This window comes from Cynocephalus volans, chromosome 4, assembly GCF_027409185.1.
Source record: "Cynocephalus volans isolate mCynVol1 chromosome 4, mCynVol1.pri, whole genome shotgun sequence".
NCBI classification, from domain to species: domain Eukaryota; kingdom Metazoa; phylum Chordata; class Mammalia; order Dermoptera; family Cynocephalidae; genus Cynocephalus; species Cynocephalus volans.
The window spans coordinates 102506110-102521501 of NC_084463.1; the positions used below are offsets into that span (position 1 = coordinate 102506110).

At 41.7% G+C, this 15392-nt stretch overlaps 2 protein-coding genes across 5 annotated transcripts in view; one reads left to right on the forward strand and one right to left on the reverse strand.

Moving 5' to 3' along the window:
- Nucleotides 1-11308, reverse strand: part of RNF121 (ring finger protein 121) — a 75296-nt gene extending 63988 nt beyond the window's left edge. For 2 of the 3 annotated variants that reach the window (XM_063094196.1, XM_063094194.1), the window contains exon 1: nucleotides 11229-11291. In XM_063094196.1, coding sequence (XP_062950266.1) covers nucleotides 11229-11291 — 63 coding nt within the window. Of the gene's footprint in view, nucleotides 1-11228 lie in introns of all 3 variants that reach the window. The other variant, XM_063094195.1, reaches the window with a different exon arrangement.
- Nucleotides 11309-12042: 734 nt separating this feature from the next.
- The window catches only part of XNDC1N (XRCC1 N-terminal domain containing 1, N-terminal like), a 33746-nt gene continuing 30396 nt past the window's right edge, over nucleotides 12043-15392 (forward strand). For both annotated transcript variants that reach the window (XM_063093110.1, XM_063093111.1), the window contains exons 1-2: nucleotides 12043-12130; nucleotides 13541-13715. In XM_063093110.1, the coding sequence (XP_062949180.1) occupies nucleotides 13671-13715 (45 nt within the window). In that variant the 5' untranslated portion in view covers nucleotides 12043-12130; nucleotides 13541-13670. The remainder of the gene's footprint in view (nucleotides 12131-13540; nucleotides 13716-15392) is intronic.

The following is a 15392-nucleotide window of genomic DNA, read 5'->3' on the forward strand; positions in this document are numbered from 1 at the left end:
TCTCTCAACATACACATGTGGCTGGCATACATCTCTGTGCTTCTTTGTATTATAGCATCTTGGTAAATGCACAGTATTCGTTTGATGAATGGATAAATGAATGAACAGGATTCTCTCAACATCCACATGCAACTAGCATAAGAAATAACCTTATTATTATTTTAAAGCTGACAGCCATTGCCTTACTGACTTGCCTCAGGTAACAATTGTGTGGTAGAACTAGGATAAAAAACCAGATCTTCAGAGTCCCAGACCAATGTCCCCGCTTGAGCTCTAAGCTTGTATTTCCAACTAAGTAATTAACATGGTACCTAATGGCACCATAATGATGCCATTTACTCACGTCAAAGCCAAAAAAAAAAAATCCAGAAAACCTGAAAGTCAAGTTTGGTTATTTTATTTTTTATTTTTCTTACATCACATGTACAACCCACAGCAAGTCCTGCAGGCTTTACTTCAAAATATATTCTAAATTCATCCACTTTTCTCTATCATCTCTGCTACCCCCTGCTATGGTCTGAATGTTTGTGTCCCACTCAAAATACATATGTTAAAATCTAATCTCCAATGCAATAATATTAAGAGATGGGGCTTTTAAGAGGTGATGAGGTCATGAAGGTGACACTGTCGTGAATGGGATTAGTGCCCTTATAAAAGAGACTTGAGGGAGACTGTTTCTCCTTCTGCCATGTGAGGACACAGCAACAAGGCTATCCTTGAAGCAGAGAGCCTTCACCAGACACCAAATCAGCTGGCACCTTGATCTTAAGACTCCCAGCCTCCAGAACTATGAGAAATAAATTTCTGTTGCTTATAAATTACCCCATGTTGGGCCAGCCTATGGCTCACTCAGGAGAGTGTGGTGCTGTTAACACCAAGGCCATGGGTTTGGATCCCACATAGGGATGGCCGGTTAGCTCATTGGGTGAGCGTGGTGCTGACAACACCAAGTCAAGGGTTAAGATCCCCTTACCGGTCATCTTTAAAAAAAAAAGAAAGAAAAAAAAAATTACCCCATGTAAGGTATTTTGTTATAGTAGCCCAAATGGACTAAGATACCCCCCAACTCCAAAACACTATTGTCTCTCATCTGGTCTACTGCAATGGCCTCCTAACTGCTCTCGCATAATCCATTCTCCTCAAAGCAGCCAGAAAATCTTTTTAAAAATGCAAATCGGCTCACCCCACTCCCATTTTTAAACCATCCAAAATCTTTTCACTATACTCTTAATAAAATTCAACATGTTTAGCAGCATCTACAAGGTCTTACAAATCTGACCCTGCCGGACTCCCTGACCTCATACAGCACAATTTTTCCTTGCTAACTATGATCCAGTCACATTGGTCTTCTTTTTGGTCTCAGGACATGCCTAGCTCATTCCCACTGATTTGTACTTGCTTCTCTCTGCACTTGAAACACATCTGCTTCCAAATCTTAAAACTGCTATGTCTTCATCATTCAGGACTTGGTTCAAATATCACCTCCTCAGAGGCTTTCCATAATCACCCTATTTAAAGTAGACCTTTTCCTCTAGTCATCTCTATCACGTTACCCTGTTTTCTCACAGCACTTACCATCTGGATTGATCCTATTTGTTTGTTACTTTTGTATTATTTGCTCCCCCCAGTTAGAAAATAAAATCCACAAAAGCAAGGACCTTGGTTGTCTTGTTCATATCTGAATTACTGGGATCTAGAAAAATGACATATTGAAGTCACAGTGTTTGAAAAAGAAAAGAATATGTAAAAAATGCTTGCTGAATGTGTAAGTAAATTAATTAGGGAGAGAAACAGAAAGGGCAAAACACAAATAAGTGGAAGCACTGCTGTTTAATATTTTTATGACTACGGCTGCTCTCACTTTTCTCTATCTTCATAGCCTTTGTTCAAGCTCAGGTTATCATCTTTCTCCTAGACTACTGCAATATCTTCTAACTGATTTCGTATCCTTTCCCCAACCTGATCCTTCCAAAAATAACTTCCACACTTCTACCAGATTTGATCATTTTAAGACATAGATGTGAACATGTTACTCCTCTGCTCAAAACTCTTCTAAAAGCCCAAGCTTCTTAGCACGGAGTTTTAAAAGGCCTCTCCAGTCTCATCACTCACAGCTATACCCCTACATTTAACCTAAACTCCAGTCGTACAAAACTTCTTACATTTCCCAAAATATTCCATGTTATTTGATGCCTCCAAACCTTTGCGTATCTTTTTCTTTTTGATGGACCACTCCTCCCTACCTCACAGACTTTGACTATCTATTGAACTGAAACTTAACCTTCAAGAACCAACTCAGGAATCTTCTCAGTTAAGTCTTTAATGATTCCTTAAGAGAGCTAATCACTCCCTCCTGTTTCCCCACTGTACTTAACACACACTTTCACTATACTATTACTATTTGTTCCCAGGTTTGTTTTACCCTACAAGACCATTAGCCTCCGAGAACAGGAGCCATGTCCTCATCTTTATATCTCCAGCACAGTATCTGGCATATATAAGCACTCAATAATTGATGATTGAAGGAATGAATAAACACATCTAAATTCCTCAACCTGGCATTGAAAGTCAACCTCATGTTTGTCCCAACTCACCTTTTTAGATTTAGCTCTTACTGCTCTCTCACTTGCTCATCCCCAAATAGATCCTTTGTCAACATTTACTTGGTTCATTCATTCCTGATGCTCTCTTTCTAATGAAATCCAAATCATCCAGTAAGGCCCAGCTCAAATGGGTCCCTCTGCATGAAGTCTTTCCTAACCATACCAAACAGAAGGGACTTACTTCCCCAATAGCATTTTGTTTTTTCTACTGATAAGGTATTTAGTACTTCTTATTTTATAATTATACCCACTATCTTTCCAGCTGAACTACATGTCCTGTTTTTCTAACTGGGCTATAAGTTCCTTGAAGGCAAGACCATGATTTAGCATCTTTTCTCTCGATCCAAACACCTAACAGAGTAACTTGCACAAAGGAAGCAGTTATCAATGAATGTTTATTAGTGTGCAATGGTATGCTGAAAGATTAGAGATTTCATGCCTCCATTCCTTCATATATCTATGTATGTGCTTTTACCTTGACCTAAACTGGCCTCTTATCTATACAGCAAACTTTTTTTTTTTCTTTTTTTTTTTTTTGCCTTTTTCGTGACCGGCACTCAGCCTGAGTGCACGGGCCATTCCTATATAGGATCCGAACCCGCGGCGGGAGCGTCGCCGCACTCCCAGCGCCGCACTCTCCCGAGTGCGCCACGGGCTCGGCCCTATACAGCAAACTTTTAAGAATTAGTCCAAATGTCATATCCTCTCTGAAGTCTTCTCTAACTCTCCCAAATATGCTTAAGCATGCCTTCTTCTGCCTACCTGTTGTACTTTGTGCAAAACTCTTAACTCCATTCATTACACTATATTGTCATGATCATTTGATGGATTCCTCTCTCCACTAGACCATAAACTCTTTTAGAGCAGAGGTAGTCTCTTTATCCATTTATGAATTCCCAAGACCAAATAAAGTACCTGGCATAATTAAATGTACAATAAATATATGGTGAATTTTTAAAATAGTTAATCCATATTATAGCATACACCAGCAATATTGATCATGAAGTCACACTGCCAGGCCCACTTACAAGTTGTGCAACCTTGAATAAATTACCTCATTGTGCCTCAGTTTTTCTCATCTGGAAAATGAAGATAATAATAATATTAAAATAGAATTAAAAGAGCTAATCTAATGCATGTAAAATGCTTAGGATCGTACCTGGCACATAGTAGGTACTAAAAATGTTAGCTATTATTGTTATTATCAGAATAGGAGGAGAAAAGACTTTTTGCAGGAGAAATGACAAGCTCAGAAGAGGTTAGGCTCAATCCTATGGGCAATGGGGAGTAAAATGTCACATGAGGCCTCTAAGTAACAGAATGCATTCAGTTATTGATAGCACCCTACTGGGAAGGGAAAAGGGAGACAGAAAAAACTCAAATCTTGGTAGGGCTTATGCTCCCTGCTTCTCTTTTCTCCACAATTTCTCCCTAGCAGCCCAGGACCAAAAGCCCCATGGCCATAGCCAGCATCCTCTTGGGAAAGCTGCACTTTAGAGGGAACTAATGAGTTTATGTTTACCTGCAGATGTTCCTCTGAGGAGCAAAGAGATAACAAATGACTTCAAGAAAGGAAAACACAAAGAAAAATAAAGTGGAGATGAAAAATGACACTATATGGATTATCTTGGGTTGGCTTTCATGAAGTAAGATTTTAGGCCAAATAACCCCAGGAATACTGAGCCTACATTCTCCAGAAGCATTTTCTGGTAGTGCACGAGCCTCCACAGAGAAAGATGCAAAGAAGCAGAAATCTGGCAAAAGGTAGCATGAATACTAAAAAGTTGAAGCTCTGGGCTGGCCCCGTGGCTCACTCGGGAGAGTGCGGCGCTGGGAGCGCCGAGGCTGTGGGTTTGGGTCCTATATAGGGATGGCCAGTGCGCTCACTGGCTGAGCGTGGTGCGGGCGACACCAAGCCAAGGGTTACGGTCCCCTTACCGGTCACATAAAAAAAAAAAAAAGTTGAAGCTTTACAGAAATGAGAACTCTAGCCCAATTTGAAGAATATTGCAACAGAGATATTCAAAGAGGGAACAGAATGATGATGGAATGATACATTCCCTCCCTATCATTAGAGAGGTATGTAGACCTTTTTGTCTACTCCTTCCCCATCACCATGTTTTCCTTCTCTCATTCCAATATATTAGAACAGATTATCAGGAATAATTATACCTTCATTCAGTCAGTTATTCACTAGTATTTCCTGAGTACCCAACAGGAGTTGTAGGAAACACAAGACAAAGTAAAACACTGGGATTCAGAACTCTGAAAGCTGCAGGAGACCTCAAAGGTAACCTAGTCCAAATCTATCATTTCATAGATGTAGAAATGAGGTATAGAGAGATTGGAATCTTTCTTGAATTCACATACTCATACATTTATTGAGACATACTCTATCCCAAGCCAAGCACCAGGAATATAAGAACGAATGGAGCTTTCAAGAACATGGTCTGGTGGGAGAGGGAAACAAATAGCACGACCCCAGTCAAATAACCTCTGGAAATGAAGTTCCACACTTACATAGTGGAAATATCTAGTGTATAACAGGACGGGAAGTATATAGTACTGGTACTGCCCAGAGTGATTACGAGCATAGGTGCTGGAGTGATGTTGGATTTGAACCCCAGCTCTGTTACTTACCTGGCTGTATAATGTTGGGCAAGTTACTTAAATTCTCTATGCCTCAGTTTCCACATCTGTAGACTGGAGATAATAATAATAGCACCTATCTTGTAAGGCTGTGGCATTAAATCAGATAATGCATATAAAACACTTGGCAGACGACCTGGCACAGAGGAAGTACTCTATATTATTTCACCTTCCACACTCTCCCTCAGCACTCTTTCCTGCTGAGCCCTGGCATCAGAATCCTTCTCAACACAGCCTTCAAAGCATCTATTATCAGTTGGTTGTCTCTGAGATAAAACCAATCTGCTATTCCTTGTCTAGAATCTAAGTCTACTGTTTACTACTCCTGTGTTTTTTTCCACCACTACACTATGCTATCACTCATTTTACATGCCTAAAACAAATCCAAAGATAGTCAGATACACAAGGTTACATTTCAGTCACATATGCCTCAATCCCTCAAAAGATTTGGCTTTGACCAAGAATCCCCAGAGAAGAAAATCCCTGGAAACAAGGAGCACTTATCATATGTCTACAGGGAGAGACCCACAGGAGGGAAAACAAAAAAACAAAACAAAATAGTGATTATACTGCTTTGAAGAAGCAAGGGATGGGAACTTCCACAGCTTGCCTGCTGGGGGTTTGCCAATCTAACTGGGAAGCAAAAATGTGACACTGATTGCCATTTCCTTCTTCATGTACCCACCGTACTTACTCCATTATCACAACACCCATGACACATTTTTGCACTTCTTTATCAGTCTTTCTCTACCCATACTAGTCTGTGAACTCCTTGAGGGCAATCATCACAGTTTATCCATATTGGTATTATCAGACATAACACAGGATTCTGGCACACAGAAGGTACTTCAGAAAAGTTTGATGGATAAATAAATGAGGAAACAAACCTACACAGAGAAAATCATAAAGGCAGTGAAAGAAAATACCAGTGTAGAATAGAAGAGTCCTAGAAGCTGAGCAAGCCTTAGGCTAGAACCTTAAAGGACGGGTGGGATTTGGAAAGGCACAGAGGGAAAGGAAAGGTATTCTAGGCAGACAGGATAGCACCAACAAAGACCTGGCAGGAACCAGAAACACAGTACACAGTATGTTAGGGCCAGAAAGAATTTGAGACATGATTTAGTCCAATACTGTAGTTCAATTCTCATAGGGATGTTGTAAACATTCAATAAAAAAGCATATGCTGGGCCGAGCCTGTGGCGCACTCGGGAGAGTGCAGCGCTGGGAGCGCCACGACGCTCCCGCCGCGGGTTCGGATCCCATATAGGAATGGCCAGGGCCGGTGCACTCACTGGCTGAGTGCCAGTCACGAAAAAGACAAAAAAAAAAAAAGAAAAAAAAAAAAGCATATGCCACTAAGCAGAGGAGATGGCATATCACAAACCGTCAACAGATGGTAGCTATTATTACTACCACTCAAAAATAATTATCAAATACTTATTGGGTGCCTACTGTATGCCAGGAACTATGTTGAGTGAAAGGAATACAACGATGAGCAAGACACACTTGGACTCTGTTCTCTCATGAAAATTACAGTCTAGTGGGGAAGACAGACAATCATAATAATTCTTGATAGTGCTGGGCTAGGGAAGTATAGGGGAGCTGGAGGAACACAAATTAGGATCACCCAAACAGAGGGCCATAAAAGAAAACTCCTTAGTTTTCAAAGTGTGGCTTCAATCACTCCAGGAGTTCTGCTGAGTCCATTCAAGGCCCACAAGGCTTCAGAATGAAACTGTTTGAATAAAGGGTTTCATAAGTAAATATAGGCTTAAAAACCACCAGTGCAGTCCAATCTCCTCTTTTAACAAGAGCAAAACAGGGTCTATAAAAGGTAAATTACTCACCTGAGGTGATAATACCTCAAGTTAGTAGCAGGCTGGGATATCTACTTTCAACTCTGGCTTGGGCTGGAAACTACTCACTGATCTGCATGATAGCACATCATTTGGACTGATGAACAGGCCTTGTAACTAGACACATCCAGAATTCACAGGCACTGGCCACGGGGCTGGCTGGCCCTTACTGGGTAGTGAAGTGCTTTTCCTCCTTAGTTCCCAAGCTAGCTCTCCATGCCAAAAGGATGCCTTTAATTCCTCTCAATGGTTGAACAGCCAACACTTCGAGGAAGAAATCACGTGCTCCAGGACTAGGTTGGCTTCTGGGCCTCCTAGCTGGTACCACACTTTATCCTACTAACATCCTCAAGCACACTGTGTTTGGCAAGAGATAACTGAGCTTAGCAGTTATCACGGTCTGTTTAATACCTGGCCTAATCTAGCTAGACCCTTCTCTCATCTCCCTTATTATCGCTGGGCTAATCACTCCTCATGACCAGGGACTCAGCAGAATCCAGTTAACAGTAAATCAAAGGACTTGTATGGAAAAACCAATATGCTTTTTGTTAACCCTCAGTTTGGTCCTCTCAGGAATGAATGTTGCTTCACGTTTTGAAAATGAGACTTTTGTATATAAATAAAGGGGCAGTTTACTTTGGTAAGATGAGCCTGCAATTTGGGTCTTTAGACTGAGGGGAAACAAACACTAAGGAATCTGGAAATACGAGTTTAAATCTTAGTGACACCACTTAGTAGTTGCAAGACCTTTAGCATATTTCAAATCCTCTGAACCTCAGCTTCCTCAATCATAAATAGGGAATACTAATAAAACTTACCTCACAAATGTGAGACTCAAAATATTCTTTTGAATCACAGCCACTTCTCAAATGTTAATTTTTACTGTATCAATTTTTACATATGAGATAACTAAGACTATACAGTTTTAAATTATCTACCCCCTAGAGCACAAATAGTGGAATGTGAAATGGAATGAAGGTGCTCTGTATAGCATGGGCTAAGCTCAGTATAGCATAGGTAGTTCTGGGTCAGCATCTGCACTTCCCCACTCACAAACTGTGGAATCCTAAGAAAGTTTCTTAGCCTCTCTAGCTTCAGCCTCATTTATAAAATGGGTTAACACTATCTAACTCACAGAGGGGCTGCTAGTAATAAATAAGATAATGTAGGTAAAGGGCTTTTAACAGAGGCTGGTTTACAATAAGGGCTCAATAAAAATAGCCTTTTCGGGCCGACCCCATGGTGCACTCGGGAGAGTGCAGCGCTGGGAGCACAGCAGTGCTCCCGCCGCAGGTTCGGATCCTATATAAAGACGGCCAGTGCACTCACGGCCGGTCACAAAAAGACAAAAAAAAAAGTAGCCTTTTCTACTAGTAGCTCTTTTCTTAGATCCTCTTTTCTATTTACCTCTTCAAAGCCGAAGTCATTAGCAAAGCCTAAATTACCTCTAAACTTCTAAAGAAAATAATAATGAAACCAGACCAAAAAAAGGAAAGGAACATGACTAAGCTGCTATTCCAGACTATGTATCACACTAATAGCATCTGATATTGGAAAACATAAGTAAAATATCCTGAAGAGTAAACCACAATGTGTGCATTCTTTCCAAACAAGTAGAAAAGTGCACCAAACCCATCTTAGCCAGGCTACCTGTTACCCTGTTATAATGTAGGCTCCCCAGGACAGTCTACCAACCAAGCAGAAAGTCCTACAGGAAGGCAACTCTGATGCCACATGTAAATCAATGCTTACTTGTTAAACCAACCTTTAATTTTTCAGCTCAAACCCACCTGTATCAATAAAGACTTCACTAATTCCCCTCACAAACTCAAGTGTTTGTTTCTTGTGCTCCACTGCACTTGTTACATGCTTCCATCATAGCAATTATCTATATTGTAATGGGCTACTTGCAATGTCTCTTCACTAGACTGCAAGTTGGCAAAGATCCTGTATTACTCCTCTTTAAATTCCTAATGCATGACACACAGTCGACCCCCATAATTACATAATAAATGATGGATTTCACCTTCTCTTTCACTTGTTAGGACTGCAAAGAAACAGCTGGAGAGATGTTAGTAGAAAATCCCGTATAAACTAAGGTCTGCCAGACCATACCTCTGTTCTTTTCAGAGCTTGAAGGGATGACTGTTCCTGTTTCTCAGTTACTTTCTTTAACATACAAAAAAAAGGATAGAACCAGTCCACACAGAATTTCCAGAGAATAGATTATATTCTTTCTCAAGGAATAAGACAAGTAACAAGGTTTCTAGGAGAAATGCTGGTGATTTCATGTAAAGTTGACCCCTAGGCATGATAATCTGGGAAGTATACTCTACTACTAGAAGCTCTGAAGTCCTTAAAACAATAAAGAAAAGCTAAGAAGCAAAAATCAAAAATGTCTTTCATCAAAAATTTAAGTTCTTTTCTTCTCTGCCAAAACTTTTCCTCTTTATCTCAATGAACCCTGAGATATATGTAATAAATCTTTTTCTTTGAGAGACATATATATAACTCTCAAAGGAGAGCTCATGACTAACAAATCACAAATAATAACTTCAATACAGTATTTACCTTTTTCAAGGTGATTCCAAATATATATCACTGAACCACAGCTAATTGTAATCACAAAAACTTAAAGCTACAAGGAGCCCTGGAGGTCATGTCCACAATCACCTCACCCCATCTTACCAACCAACTGGTATCCAAACACCTCTAGTCTCTAGTGATTGGTAGGTAAGGAACTACAATAAATCCTTAAAAATTCGCTGGAGCTCTGACCACCTGTCAGTTTCTCAGTCTCCTCCACCCACCTTAATAATCCCAATCAGGTAAAGCAACTCCTCCAACTCATCCCACCAGCAAGCAAGAGTCTTTGCTTCTCAAGTCCATTTCTCCCTTTCTCTGAGCCTCATTCCCAATCCTCCCCACTCTCCTCACTCCCAACACACAGCCAGGGGCCTTTAAGATTCTGACCCCTCAGAGATCCCACTGGTTCCATCCCTGACAATCAATCCCCTCCCTCCTATTTCTTTGCGCTGTCTCTGTCCATATGTTGTCAAGTGCAAGACCACATGCACCTCTATCTACCAATGTCCCTTTGTTATTGGAATCTTTTCCCTTTCCTTTCTCATCTTCTCTCTCTGCTTCTCAGCCCTGTCCCTTCATTCCTTTCAAATTCAGTGTCTCCTTCCTCCTAGTGATTCCTTCAAAGACCACTGGTAATTCAATACACCAGTCATTAAAGCCTGAAAGATAGGTAAAAGGGACATATACACTCAAAGAGCTCACCACTGAGCTCATAAGTCTAGAGGGAAAAGATAATCATTCATCCTTTAAGACTCAGCAACTCTAGGAAGGCTTGCCTAGCCCAAACTGAACTGGTACCCCCTTCTCAGTGCCACCATTATAACTCTGAAGCAATGACTAGTTTTCTTGTCTGTCTCCCACCACTAGACTGTGGGCTCTTAAACGGGAGAGCCCCTTGTTGCCCTAGGAACTAGCTCAGGACCCGGCGCAAAGATGATAATGTTTGTTAAATGAGTGAATGGATGAATTCCGGTATACAATCATTCATTCATCCATTCGTTCTTTCATTCATTGACCAATACTTTACTGAGCACACATTATGTACAAAGTCCTAGAACATAAGTTTAAATGATAAAATAGTTGCTACCTAAAAATAACTCAAGGATATAATACTAGTAGATTAGCACTCTTCCCGTACGCATCCCCGACCCCCACCCCAAGCTCAGAGTCCTCTCCCACAATGAAAGCCTGGCCTTCCCTTGCAGAAATCCACGCTCCTCCAACTTTAAGCCACCCCTCGGTCCTACCCTAGGGCCCCCAGCCAATAATCTCAAAGGCTGAACGCCCCCACCCCTCCGTAATCTCTCCCTGTCCTCCTTCTCCACCCTTGAGGCTGCTGCAAGTCTTCATGACCGCCCTGGAGTCCCTGAGTCAAGAGTCCCTCAGATTTCCCTTCACGCACCCGCCCCCCCAGTCAGCTTCTCTCTCAAGATCCTTCCCGCCTCCCTTAGGACCCTTTTCTCCGACACCTGAGTTTCCCTCCCTTCACTTTCAGGCTGCACCTCTCCTCTCCTCGTCTCTCAACTCCTCATACCTCATCCAGCTCCCGTTCTCCAGCAGCGCCTCCTCCAACCTCCACCTCCACCACTGCCGCCATCTTCACGGTTCGCCCCCTCCCCCCCCGTCACCGCGCGAGCCAGCTGCTTCCGCCGTTCAAGTACTCCTAGCCAATCGGCGCCGGGGGCTCCAGCAGAGAGGGTGGGGCATCGAGATAGGCGGAGACATGTCAGGGACCGAGAAACCACCTACCTGCTACTCGTTTCGGGATCAAGGAGGAAAGATTCCCGTGCACGTCCAAGCTTCGGCTGGACAGCGTTCTTGGAAAATGAGAAATTGGGCTTCTTGTTTTCAGTGCAAATATTTCGCTAATTCTCTAAACAGGCAACTTTCGCGACGCTCCCTCACTCTGGGCTCCAAGGAGTGAGGCGTGGAGATTAAGGACTACATTTCCCAGGCTGCACCGACTCTGAACCGGAAGTTTAGAGTCCGTTCTCTAATGGGAGCGTTGTAGTGAGTGAAAATATACAAAAAGCACATGCAAATGTATTTTTCTGGCTGTAGCATCTGCCGTCTTGTTTCAGTAGGAGTAATTTTCAGAAACAGCGGCTTCGGGCCGAGCCCGTGGCGCACTCGGGAGAGTGCGGCGCTGGGAGCGCAGCGACGCTCCCGCCGCGGGTTCGGATCCTATATAGGAATGGCCGGTGCACTCACTGGCTGAGTACCGGTCACGAAAATGACAAAAAAAAAAAAAAAGAAAGAAAGAAAAGAAAGAAACAGCGGCTTCTTGAGGCCCCAAAACGAATTCCAGAGCTTCCGGAGGCGGAAGAGCGGCGCTCGGGGTCAGAAGGCGGAGGTCAGAGGGCCAAATTGGCGGGAGAATGGGTTTGTGGTCCTTGATCTGAGGCACCGGCGACTCTTCGAGGTTCATGGTCCCGGGTGAGTGGTGTTGGGGTTTGTCGATGGGGAAGGGAGTAACCGAAAGGAAGAAGGAGTGGCCATCAGGAATTGGACAGAGCAATTCTGAGGAGCCGTGGATGTAGCCACGCGGCGTTGGCTCCCAAAGCTGAGAGCTGAAGAGCCTTGCGGCACCTCCACGACTTCCAAACTCTGCTTCTTAGGCTATCACGCCTCAGGATCCACTTCACATATCTCGGTACTCTTTCCTATCCCACATCATGCGTCCCAGCCTACTTCTTACCTCCCTTTCTATACACCTTATTCACCATGCCATACCCCAACTTATGCCTTTGTAAGTGATTTCCAGCACCCTGTTCTTTGTATATCTGAGCTCGGTATGCCTCCTGGGCGTCCAGTCTGGATCTATCACAGCACCTAGAGTGCCAGTCAACTTTACTTTGGAGCTAGCAGGAAGTTACAGGGTAATATTTACATCATCTACAAGCTTCTCATTTATTTAAAATAAGAATAAGTATTTTTATTATGTGAAACTTAATACAGAGAATATTGTAAACACCGTATACCCATCACCCAAAATTTGCTATTGACACTAATCTATTTGATTCCTCTTTTTAAAAAAGATAAAATAATACAGATAAAAGTTGAACTTATCTGTTTCTTTTACTCTCAGGCCCATTGCCCTCTCATCCTCTGCTGAAGCAACTATTATGAATTGACTATGTGTTCTCCTAGTTCTCTAAAAGAAATTATATGTGTGTCCATAAACAGTATGTAGTATTATGTGATTTCATTTTGCTTTTTAAATTAACGTAAGTGCTCTTTTCTGTGTCATTTTGTAACTTCATTCTTTCACTCAATATTTTTGAGGCCTGTCCATGTTTTTGTATATTTATATCTAATTTATTCCTTTTAAATGTTATATGGTACTCGGTTGTATGATATATAACCTTTCATTTATTCATTCATTAATTGATGAACTGAGTTTTATGATTTTTGCTACTAGTTTCAAGTACAGGACTAACAATGAAAAGATAATTTAGGAAGATTCATTTTATGGGGAGAAAGAAAGCAAAAAAGAGTTGTATCATATTTAATGAACATTTGTATCACATTCTTACTATGTACTAAGCTCTAGGGATATAAAGATGAATGATTTAAGGCACAATTCATGCCTTTGGGATACATATAAATCCAACATTATCATATTAACCTATTATTTTGTACTTGCTGCTCTATTGCCTTGTGGTTGCATCCCAGTTGTTATACATTTGTTGGAATCTTATCAGCTGGGCCAGATCTGCTCCCTGTCTACCACCCCCACCAGGCCCATGGCCGTCATCAGAAATGGGCCGGCTGACTGCTGCAAATAACTCTTATTATCAGAGGAACAACATGGCTGGCTTATTTTTCTTTTGTTCTCTTCTTCAGGAGTAATGTGAGGATTCCTTCTCTTCTGGAAGCTGACGAGACCAAAACACAGGCAGTGCCAAAGTGGTGACAGAAGAAATCTTGGGAGGAACATTTTTGCCTTATACTTGGGACAACTGTTGGGTCCAGCATGGCTCCTGTGAAGATCAGCCACGTGGTATCATTTTCCTCTCAGGTATATCAATTAGCAGGCATGATTTTTTTCTTGTAGACTAAATGGAGTGAAAAACATAGGAGACTTGGCTCTACTTTCAGGAAACTCCTAATCTAATAGAAGAGACATTGTGCCTTCTCTGGGACTCCAGAGTCTTAAGAATAGAAACAGCTTTTGTCCTCAGATTGTTCCCAGAGCAATGCAGGAGGCATAAAAGATGTGTTCCTAGAAGTTGAAGGTAAAGAAGGAAGCACCCTCAGGATTTCACTCATAGTTGAAGGGAACTGGCAAAGATGTAGGCCCAGAATCTGCACTGCAGTCCCCAGAAGAGCAGTTTGGTCAATCTGTTATTAAGAGCAGGACATCCATGACCTATGAGGATATCACCGTGACCATGTGATCTCAGCCTCCTGCCTAGAAGTTATGTAGTATCCCAATTAGAGCTAGACTCCAAGCCCTGGGTGTAGGTCTGATCCAATGCAGTGATTCATAGGGACTTTCCATCTTTCCTTTGCTGTCATTACTGTATCCTTTTATACCTTCTCCTCTCTCTTCCATTTCTGTTAACCTCATCTTTCTCGTGTGGTACCATTGGCCTTTGGGGGAATATCTGCATTTTGTAACAATATGATTTACATGGTGGGATATTTAACATCCCTGGTCCCCAGGTCCTAATGACAATATTGCTTCCTAGTCATTATGACAGAAACATCCACACATTTCAGAAAGACATTTAGAGGGTTTTTAGGAACTACTATATTAACTACTATTCGGAGTGAAATAAAATAAAAGCTACAATTATCGTCTGTACCTGCATGGTCAGCCTAGTTTTCTTCATAGACTTTTAGCCTTATAAAATACTAGAGAACATTAACTACCTTCTAACATCGTGGTCTTCAAACTATATTCTGGGGACCCACTTCTAGAAGTTGGAAGAAGGGGACCAAGCCCGGGGCGCACTCGGGAGAGTGCGGCGCTGGGAGCGCGGCGACGCTCCCACCGCGGGTTCGGATCCTATATAGGAATGGCCGGTGCACTCACTGGCTGAGTACCGGTCACGAAAAAGACAAAAAAAAAAAAAGTTGGAAGAAGGAAGACGTATGTCTCTGGGCCCCCCAACCCATGCTTTAACCACAGCTCTGCTTTTATTTGTTGAAAAAATATTCACACACACCCACTTCAGTGTAAGATTTTAGTTAAAAGGAAGGATTTTATTGCTGCAACCAAAAACATGGTTGAAAACCATTAGTCTAGTCTTAGACCCCCCTTTACTTATGGATAAAGAAATTTAGATCCAGAGAGAGAAAGTAGTTTGCTCAAGGCCTCTCAACCAAAAAATATCTGGCTTAAGGTTAGAACTAAGAATTTGTATCTCAATATCACTATTGTTGACTTTGAATAATCACTTTATCTGTTGTCAACTTAGAATAAAAATCTTTCCCTTTCTTACCTCATAGGATTATAATGAAGATAAACAAATGTTTATGTAAACATCATATAAATGAAAAGAAATAGTATGGTGTTGTGGTTACGAGTTGTGGTTTCAGAAATGTGAGAATTCTGCTTTGGTTGGTTATTTGGCCTGTGGCCTTTGGTGGGTTTCTGAACCTCTCTAAGCTCCAGTTAATTGATCTGTTAACTAAGAACTAATAATAGTAACCACATAAGAGTTATTATGAGGATTAAATGAGGTAGAGG